This window comes from Aulostomus chinensis, chromosome 14 (genome assembly GCF_037954235.1).
Source record: "Aulostomus chinensis isolate RoL2024-O1b breed Wild chromosome 14, RoL_Achi_v1.0, whole genome shotgun sequence".
Classification (NCBI taxonomy): Eukaryota; Metazoa; Chordata; class Actinopteri; order Syngnathiformes; family Aulostomidae; genus Aulostomus; species Aulostomus chinensis.
The window spans coordinates 3699141-3709633 of record NC_141333.1 but is presented as its reverse complement, the minus strand read 5'-3'; the positions used below and the strand labels follow the sequence as shown (position 1 = coordinate 3709633).

The following is a 10493-nucleotide window of genomic DNA, read 5'->3' as shown; positions in this document are numbered from 1 at the left end:
ACAAAGAATCGCTAAATGCCCTCAACTGAAAGCTGTCCTTCAGCACCAGTCCCTTCTAGAAGCTTCCTTTACATTTAATTCTGTGTGTAAAATCCCAACATGGAGGAAGCAGCGCGTGGAGTAGCACGACTCATGTAGCACGTTACGCATCTGGAGGTGAAGTTCCTCAAGTGTGACCATCTTGACTGAGACTGCGCCACTGGCAGTACTCACTTCCTTTTTGCATCCATGGCAACTGTGCTGGGTTATGAAAAAAAAAAAAAAAACACGGACAGATTGTGTGTGAAGCCTGTCGTGCAATGTGACGCGGGAGATGTGAGACCTTTGTCGCGTATCGGGAACAACCCCCGACACCTTCGGAGCTACTGACGTTTGGCCTGGAAAGAAATGTGCTGCTCGGCGCAATCCAAGCAGACGGGCGCATTTACAGTGTGAATACGTGTTGTCACACAAAGCTGCCTTTGCTGAGACTCACATGCAGACGCAATGCTGTTGTAGGGAAAATGACCGATAAGTCATTAATCTAAGTGATGAAACGAGCCCGACAGTTATCATTCCTTGTAATTATGAGGACAGGAGAGGATAAAATGACACCAGCATACAGGGAGAGACGTTACAGCACGAGGAGGAGGGCTGTGTGTGTGTGTCGCTGTTTCACCTGCCCTTTCTTGAACATATTTATTCATAATCAACTTGGTTTTAATGATATCTTTTGCTGTTTTGGGAATGTGGAGACATTTTTTACATTTCTTTTTAAGGTCTACTGATTGTATTGTTTTTCAAATGTGCTTTGGCAACATGTCTCCACATCATGCTGAAAAAACAGTAAATGAAACACTCCATGAGCTACAGCTTTTCATCTTATAATTTACAGTCCAACATTTATATATATTTTTTATTATTATTCATAAGCAGGGTTTTTCTATAACCTTCCCCAGCCTTATCTGAGTATCTTTTTTAAGTCACCTTAACTTACATTTTCACATTGCAGCAAGTTTTGTTGTGGATTTTAAAACATGCTAACATCGAAGTCTAGCCATAGTTGACACTTTGAGTGTTGATTACAGAATAAATGTTGGAAACAAGCGACTCAAGGCAGAGAATTCTAAAGCCAGAATATTCTGCCTTTATGTGTCTTTTCATTTCATGTTTCTCTTCTTCTTTCATCTGAGTTTAACGTTCCCTATCAAATGGTTCCTTTACTTGAGTTTATTAGGAGCAAATGACGCTCACAGCTTCAGAGCACCGGTGTGAACAAGACTACGGCCTCCGAATGGGTCAAGAATGTAACATTGACTTTTGTCAAGAATGAAATGGAGGAAAACACAAGACATTAGCGAATGAGGTCCAGTTCAAATAAGCATTTCTAACGGTCTGTTGGTTACATTGAGGTCAGAATGTGGAGGGATGAGAATTCTCCGCGTAGATGGAGACTGCATGAACTTCAGAGGAGTTCAAAGCTGCAGATGTCTGTACCCATATATGAAAAAGTTACTTCATCTTTCCCCCTTCGCAGCCGGGCAGTTGCCTGGGAGAAAGAAAATATGCCTCGGCAGGATGAGCCAGCTACCAGCCTGTTCAACAATCTTTATAGTGAAATATTCTCCAGTGTGTTTATTTGAAAAGATCGTTGATTCCTGCTGAAGTGCAGCGGTCAGGTCCTTTCACAGCTGAAGCACTTGCGTGTCTCTCTCGTCATTGTCAGGGGGTGATGAGATTATTCCCTTAACAAGGCAGCACATCCAGGCCGATCTGTTACGCATCAGGTTGTCTGATGACTCCAGTGTTGTCGTTTAAGCCCCGGAGTTATTATTAGCTGCCTCAGTACTCCTTTTTAAGGCACAATTTTTAGGAATAAGGCCATTTACAGAATGGAGTGGGATCAAGGGTTACTGTGGGGTTACTTTTTTCCAGTTTGGTAAACCCTGTTGCTGGTGTGTGGAGTCATCTCTGCACCTAATTAAAGGATGTATCAGACATGTGACCCAAGACCAAAGGCAGAATCTCCATGCTGGGCGAGCTGTGGAAACTCTTCTTTTTTTGACTAACGCCTGACACCACGCCTCCACTTAGTCAGTCAGCCACTCAGATAAATATAAACCATCTCAAAAATGTTGATGATATGGAAATAGTTGGTTGGGATATCAAGAATATTCATAGACAAGAGGGACTGAGAGCAACCCTTTAATGTATCCAAAGTGGTTGAGAAGCCATTCAGAACTTTACGCACGTTTGTAGAGCTTTCATCCGACTTAACCCTGCACAGTCCTAAATGACACGTACCAAAGTCCCTCTTCACTCTGCTCAAGTCTTTTCGCCGCCTCACATTGCTTTGCCCTGCTTTATTATTATCCACAACTATTCATCGCTTCATTTCCCTAAAAAACCCGTTTCAGTTATGTGCGTGTAAATGACGCTCGAGTTCTGATTCAAACTTCCTCTTCTACAGGTTTGCATTTAGCCAAACCGTCAAAAGCAGGATTTTTATCTTGAGGTGTTGATTGGTGTCGCTCGTCTAAATGTACCACAGAGTCTTGGATTTGTGCTTCAGACTCAGGTAAGCGTCCGAGTTCAGGAATCTTGGGCGGGAGTCTCTCTCCATCAGCAGGTACACGTGTCTCTGGGCCTCGTCGAAGCAGCTGAGGGTTGGTTCACCCAAGGACTTCTTGATGGTCTCTCGAATGCGCTGGTCTACATTGATCTAGGGGAGAAACACATCAAATATTTATGAAGGGAGACTCTCAGGAGCACACAACTGCATCAGGGTGTAATGAAAGAGCTAGAGTGCAACCTTTAAATCACAGTCTGAGCTGCTGGATCATGTTTAATGAGCTTTATAGGGAAGGTTTAAGGGATTATTAGTGGGTGGGTGAACAAGCTGGCACTGGCTGTCTCAATACCAAATTGTGTTTTAAGAACTGAGTCACTGTGATGTGAAGGAAACATGTGTCTTCTCGGCGTCTGGCTGGAGCTCCACAAGCGTCTGAAGTGAGTCACAGCAGTGTGAAGCTGCGCCTAAGTACTCATAGAACCTGGAGTCAGGATTCGTAACTGTCTCTTCCCCTGGTGACAGTGACCTCACGTCAGCTTCGGATTATTACTTTGGCCGCTTGGACCTGTTATTGATAGAATTCTGCTGCGTCTCCCAGCGGTTTTATTCCGGGAGGCGCTGTTACTAATGACCTGACAACATTTTGAAGTCAGAGCAGACGGTTAGCTCAGCGTTTGAGCTTTAGCGACGTGCCAGTAAAGCTGACAAACAAACACAACATGCCTGATTCCTGTTGTCTGTATATATGTGGCTTCCTGACAGTTATGGGATATGCTAGCGGTAGTTATTGCTTATTGTACTTTGTGATTTGGTGCTGCTAAGCTCTTGTAATAAACCTGTTATCTGTTCCCTAATAGAAAGTGTTTTCGGCGGTATCTTTTGTACTGAATACTCCTCATGTGCGCTCATTCCATCTGGACTAAAGACGACTGCATCCTGATGCTAAGACGTGCCACGATAAGACCACAGTGAAAACACAGGGGCAGAAAATGTATCAAAAGTAACTGTTTCTAATTTTTAGTGTAAAAAAGGGTGTTTTGAAGAGGAAATAAACCATGACAAATGTATGGGTTTCTCTTCCTCGTCATCCCTGAAGCAACTGACCTCTTTGCAGGCCATCGGCTTGATGAACTTGATGTAGATCTCCTCCGCCTTCCAGCAAAGGTCGTCCGGTGAAGAAGTTGCCCTGAAATCTTCACATGCGAGCCAGAACTCGATGTTTTCATCGCTGAACTCTGACTGCAGAAAGGTGTGGAACGCTGCTAAATACTCTGTTGGAAAGAATTGAAATACGAGTAATCTAAGATTTATAACGTTGTTATTGTTTTATTGTTTGTGTTGCCTTGTTGAAATTCAGCTCCACAAGGTTTCTTACTTTTATCCTGTAGCGATTTCTCCAGGGTGGGGTTGACCTTGTGGTCGTGCTGCCAGCTGCGATAAAAAGCCATTTCAATACGTGTCCACTGTAAGATACACGTGGAAGTTTGAGAGATCAGAACCGCTTCTACTTAAAGTACCTGAGTTTGGCAGGAAATGTCTCATCATTCGTCTCATGCACCGTCACACGCTGGACGTCTTTCTTCCGTCTCTTATGGTTGAGAACAATATCAATCCTGCAAAACAAATGTGATTAAACCACAGACAGCTTCACCATGGCGGGAGAAAATGAGTCCATAACAAACTACCAAGTACTCTCAACATTCAGAGGGAAAAATGCTGCATACAAACATTCTGAACCAAAGTCACTGTGGATCTCATTTTGCTGCTTGACTTACCTTCTTGGCCGCTTCACATTTTGCATCAAATCCTTGATTTCACAGAAGCGCATCTTTGAAAACAAACGCTTTGGCATGGTAACATCCCTGGTGGTGTGCTGGTTCTGCTGCGGTGTCTTCCAACGGTGCGGGCCACTCCTCTACGTGCCTGTGTCCTTCCAGGGAAGTGTAATACCTGTGACGCTCAGGGCGTGCTAGCGCAGATTTCCAAATGCCATTCACATAACTGTCTGCAGCTGACTGACTCACAGCTGTAAACTTCCACTGAAGGGGATTCGATCTCTTTGACTCCCGAATCAGTTATTTGTTTATTTTTTAATTGACTTTCCGGAAGTAATTCTGTCACATTTTAATATCTCTGCTTGTGTTTGGGGTCGGATGTTGACAGGATATGCTGTTGTCAGGTGGACAGGGAGGTCTTAACACTCAACACACACAAAAGAAGGAAATAATTGATTAAAAGGAGCACACTGGTGATATTCTATGTTCCCTCGTGTCAGGGTTGAGCTCAGGTACCATCACTATTTCATTGTATGAATACAAAATATCAACTGTATGTATCATACCAGAACTGTTAGTGACTCTCATCTCAAGATCCCATTTCCATGATTGTAACAGCTGGAAATAACAAGGCCGGTTTTCTCACGATCACAGGCAGATTAACATTTTACAGAAGTAAAGGGATAAAATGACACCTTGTGATGAGAAAACGAGCCTCGTTACTTTAAGATTAGAGAAGGGATTACAAGCACGATGAACCCGCAGAGAATTACCCCCCCACCCCCAACTCTTTTGGTTCTGTGTTATTGCATTTACAAGTTTTGAATGTTGTTGTTGTTTTTGTTTTGTTTTGGTTTGTTTTTTCCACTCACAGCAGCAGCAGGAAGCAGTTTGATGAGAGAAAATCTGAACCCACCATTCACTTGTGTGCGGCGCTCATCTCAGGATTAAAATCAGAAGTATTTTGACAGAAAAAAAAAACAAAAAACGAACTTTCATGTTACTTATCGATCATCACTTCAAAAAAGCCACTCCGAGGTGGGAGGAACATGGTCAGTATGCTGCGCGTATAGCACCTTTTCAGCTTCATGGCAGTCGGACTGCCGTCTCATTCATCCATTCACACACACACACACACACAACCAGATGTGACGACAGGACCTGAGCATAAAAAACAAAAACAGAATGAGAAAAACTCACTGACCGCTGAAATCAACATCCATCAAAAGAGGACATTCCCACAGAGAAGAAAACATTCATACGCACATACACCCACACACGTCTATGACTCAATTTTGTACAAGTAACATTCAGTAATTCCTTATTCTCTTCGATGACAGAGATCAAATTTAAAATAAAAATGACAAAGGATTTGTGTATGTGTCAGGGTGTGTTTCTGAGGTTTACCTGTACCGCAGGGTTTGGGTTTTTTTTTGCGGTTACGAGAATGTAGAAGTGGGTTTGTTTCAAACTTTCCACGCTACATCTGCAGAGGTTACAAGCTGATGACCTTGCTGGCGTCTTCTAAGTGGCTGACACCCTTCATATAGCATGCTTGACTGAACAGTACGCTCATCGGGGACGAATGAAAGTTCAGAAAATGCAAAAAAGTGGTTTGGGAAACTCAGCTTTGAAATGAACCTTGTGACAGGATGCCATTATGCCTCAGAAGGGACAGATTTCTTTAAATTTTTCATCATTTTCCAAAAAAATGTTGTTAGTGCTTGTTCACATAAAGTCCTGTTGGGACTTAGTTGTGGTCCTCTGGAGCTCATGACTCCACCAAAGCAAGCTCAGGCAAACCCAAAGATTTTTCTCCAATCTTCAACAGATCTGGAACGTCACACGCCTCCACCAGGTTTGGTGAAACTCAGACGAACACACAGACAAATGCAACCTAAAAGAAGGAATGACCTCTTAAGGCAGCGGTCAGTGTACACTGGCTGGGTTTTTCTACTCGATGTGAAACTCAATCACTGTAATCACTTTCTTGCTGATCATTAATATGTTACAGAAATACAGGATCAAGCTATCGTCTTTTGTTCGCGAGCTTAATTTATGATGAAGGCTAGAAACGGTGAAAGAGCTTCTCTTAAACTAAATCAGGGTGCGGCTGTTGATGTGCTCTTTTAATTCCCACAAAAAAACAAACAAACAACAAAAAAACAACTTTAAGAAGTTCTGGACGAACTGGAGCTTCTTCTCTCACCGCTATGCTGATGACACTCAGCTCTACCTTCACATTCGTATGTCGATAATAGAGACGTCACACTTGACATGGAGTCTTTGGAGCACTTGGACGTTCCTCCTGTTGCGTAGCTTAGACGTTATAATTGAGTTAAAGACAGATTTGCCTGCTTAATCTCAGATATGTGGAGATTGTTAATTGCGGCCACAGCCTCTGAACACGGCGTCTGTTACGTTCCCGTCTCACGCTGCTGTGACATCGTGATTGAGATTCACACTGAAATCTTTTTTTTTTATATATATATATATATATATATTTTCTATTTTGGGCAATAAGTTGCAGCCTTCCCTAAGTTTTGAGAGATTAAGCTTGTACCGTTTGTCTACACCTGCTTGACAACACGTGATCTCTCCGGCGAGTTGACCGTGAGGTCACGAACTGCCGTCAGTCTGACACACGAGGCAGATCAGGGAGGATCCCGGTGCTCTTGTCGTGGCTTGTTGACCATGTGACCCCCGCGTACGTCACGAGACAGCAGCATGGCGGTGCCCCTGACTACAGGTTGCCACTGTTACCTTTGTAAAGCACACAAGCTGATGCCTTCGAATGAACTTTGACGGGTCTAAGAAGCATCACCAAGATCTTGATGTCGAGCCACACACCACATAATTATGACAGCAGTTGTAAGACGCCAACAATGCAGGGTTGGGAACAACTACTCCTTTGTTGTTGCACCGTGACGGGAGTCATAACTTCCATGTGACACATCTTTTAACAAAATACCTGCCAGACTCGTGTTTGTAAGATTGATGGCATGAATGGAATATTATATATCCAGGAATGCATCCTGGGTCAGTGAAGGTCAGTAATTTTTCTCAGTCGTGTAAACAACTTAGCCCAATGCTGTCATTTTCGGTGACAAAACAGAATAATAGTTATTTCCATGATGGACTATTGATAGCATTTTAATGCAGTCACTGATGATTGAACGTCCAGCCACGTGTTTCAGTGATACCGTGTTATCTGTACTATGTTCCGCTTCCTTGACTGAAGTCAGAGCTTAAAATTTTGTTTCGGCTGATATTGTTGCGCGTCATTAAAAGAAATTTCCCCTGTTTCTCAGCAATATCCTTTCTCAAAGGGTCTTTTGGGTTTCCACAAAAACGCTATTGTGACATTAGTGTTACATAATAATGGAAAATAAGGAAACATTTCATCAGATTGTGGCCTAATGATTGACAGGAAGTGTGCAGCATGAGATATGAAAGCTGATGGCGGCGATAACTCACTGCAACAAAACGACACACTTTCACTTTTGTTGCCTTGCTGGATGACATTAACTCACTGCCCCTGATGCTGGCTCCCTGCAACTGGAACCGCTGGTGTTTGAAGTTCTTTTACTCGTCCACAAATCTTGAATCTTCTCTCCCTTCATCAGAGATCTTCTTCTCTTTACTGCTTACTCCTTCCCTGCTAAAACAGGGTTTTTTTTTTAAACTGTTTTTTTTTTTGCTAAGTTTCATTTGTTTAGTTTGCATCTTGAATTTTATGTTTTACTGCTACTATACTGTGAACTGTACTACAAGCAAACTTATAGAAGTATATGATGAAGTAACCTAATACATCTTTCCCAGTTTTTAGTTGATGAAAGCACACTTTTACTGGGAGAGGTATTTAACTGCTGTGTACCTTTGAGTAAAAACCAAGGATGCTTGAGTACTTGTACTATATATATTTCAGTCTGCTTCGTCATGTGGTCAGACACGTCATCTAGACTGCATTTTTATAAACTTGAGAATCCAGTTTTAAAGTTTCAGTAAAAAAAAAACAAAACAAAACAAAACATTTTAGAATCACAACCTTTTATATTTGTATTAAATACCTCAGCTGGAGAAATGGCTCAAACCCCAAAGGAAGTTTTTGTCCCTAGTTTTTGTTTCTCACTGTAGATCCGATGACATAAACGTCTGATGGTGCTGTTTTGTCTTCACACAGTAGAATAACTGCTCAAGAAGGATTATATTCACGAACATATCTTGGATTATGAAGGGATTGTAGTTACATGATAGAAATTTAGCAGGCAACCAGAATACTGACAGATTTTGTTGTTGTAGTTGACCTGTACCAGAGATTTTTGCGGGGCCTAGGTAGATCTTAATTTGTTTCCATTCCTGTGAATTTCTTATTCACACCGCTGGTGTCCCGCAAGGCGACGGGATGGAGGAATCAGTGTTGCAAGTGTTTCTCCAGAAGACTGTGTGGAAGTGAAACAGCCTTCGGTGGCTGAGGGACAAGCAGCCGAGACAGATTTTGGGGAAAGCCAAACTGGCAGGCTCCTATTTCGCCGTCCGGTGTAGCCGGAGAGAATCCCCGACCACAGGCATCACCCTTCACCAACTGATCACTGTGACTTAGGCCGGTAGGAACCATGGAAACACTTGGAACTGCTCCCTTCGTCTGTCTGCTGTTGATGGTAGAACAACGGTGACATCACACACGCACATGCGCACGCACACAAACCCAGGTGCCCAGGTTCATTCATGAAGAAAAAAAATGCCTGAAGCTCAGAAATATATTTTGATGTAAAGAAGTCAGTCTTTTACATGAAAAAACCTGTAATTTAATTTGGCTTTTCTTGTTGCATTTCAGAGTGAGATACACTTTTGGAAATTTGGAAAAAATACAAAAGATACAACTAAAACAGAGAGATATTGTATTTACAGTTGCAGTACCGCACTAACATGTCAGGAAGCTGTGAATGTACATTTGATAATACAGACATTTGTCTCCATCTAGTGGAGATGGGTGGCCACTGACGGAGGAGCAGTGAGAGGAGTGGGCCACGACCTGCTGACCTCTGCACCCCCACAGGCCTGTTTGGTTTGATGATTAAAATTTTAATTTAACTGTTCTGGGAAGTTATCCCTCAGTTTGCTGACACACATCCTGACATCCAAGAGGCTTGCTACCCCTGATATCTGCGCCCCCCCCCCAAAAAAAAAAAACATTTGCCATTGCTGATGCAGTTCTTACTTTCATTAAAGTCAAATTATTGATTTTTAAATCCACAAGCTGCAGCGTTGCCAGGTTGGCTGGTTTTCCACCCATCGTTAGATCACGTTAGCAATGGTCGGGTCTACAATTTACACACATTTTAGTGTTAAAACATCGGCAGCCATGTTTGAGGCAGCCCTGCCTCCAATATAAAGTTTAGACATTATTATTCAGACATGCTGGAGAATTCTTGAGGAGAAATGAAGGGAGTTTTCTTTCCGTTTCAAAAATATTCTTCAACCTTGTGTGAAATGAGAGTATTGACAGCAGCCTGCTCACACCAGAATCCTACTACGCCACCATGACACATCAATTGTGTTTTCTCTGAAACAACAAAACTTTAGAGAAGGGTTATTTCTTTTTGCTGTTTGATCAGAGTCAATGAAACAATATGGAATGCGGCAGGAACAGATGGAATGGGAAGAGGACCAAGTAAAGCAAAACCTTGATGATAATGAAAGTACCTGTGCTAACTCCTGGCTTCCGTATACCAACGTCTGGAGTCTGGAACGCCACATCTGAAGCCCTCTCGTTCCCCGTGGAAAGACCTCTGCCTCTGCAAAGCTCCTCCCTCCGTCTGGTGAAGGACCGCCATTACACTGAATATTTGGAACTTTGTTGGGGGATGTCAGATCATTTGCAGATGGCGTGTGAGCAAAAAAACAACAAGCTCTACTTTCTCTGAGAGGACATGATGAGATTTATTAATACAAAAACAAATAAAAGGGAAATTGTTCCGAACAAACAGGGAGCACAAGAGACGAAACAGATGAACTGACCCAAGACAGACAGGACACACAAAGTCTGCCAATGATGCAACCCGGGAAGACGAGGGTTGAGGGGCCTGGCAAGAACGACGAGGACGCAGGTGAGATTCAGGAAAGGCAGGAACCACACAAATACAGGAAGTGTAAAGAACACAAAC

The 10493-nt window shown here is 42.7% G+C and overlaps 1 protein-coding gene across 2 annotated transcripts; it reads right to left on the bottom strand.

The window, feature by feature from the left end:
* Positions 1 to 1022: 1022 nt before the first annotated feature.
* Positions 1023 to 4503, bottom strand: LOC147249463 (regulator of G protein signaling 21-like). Of its 2 annotated transcripts, none has more exons than XM_086223785.1 (5): positions 4327 to 4503; positions 4110 to 4164; positions 3927 to 4014; positions 3656 to 3822; positions 1023 to 2701 (listed from the first exon to the last, which is right to left on the bottom strand). In XM_086223785.1, the coding sequence occupies exons 1-5, from the start codon at positions 4401 to 4403 to the stop codon at positions 2516 to 2518; spliced, it is 573 nt and encodes a 190-aa protein (XP_086079911.1). In that variant the 5' UTR covers positions 4404 to 4503; the 3' UTR covers positions 1023 to 2515. The 2 variants fall into 2 exon arrangements, with proteins under 2 accessions (XP_086079911.1, XP_086079910.1); XM_086223784.1 differs by having other exon boundaries at positions 1105 to 2701; positions 3927 to 3982; positions 4069 to 4164; positions 4327 to 4493.
* Positions 4504 to 10493: the final 5990 nt, after the last annotated feature.

Coding starts and splice junctions, on each gene's coding strand:
- LOC147249463 (XM_086223784.1), bottom strand. CDS start 4,403: ATGCCAAAGCGTTTGTTTTCAAAGATGCGCTTCTGTGAAATCAAGGAT. Junction 4,165..4,326: donor AATGTGAAGCGGCCAAGAAG/GTAAGTCAAGCA, acceptor TTTGTTTTGCAG/GATTGATATTGTTCTCAACC. Junction 3,823..3,926: donor GAAATCGCTACAGGATAAAA/GTAAGAAACCTT, acceptor TCTTTCCAACAG/AGTATTTAGCAGCGTTCCAC.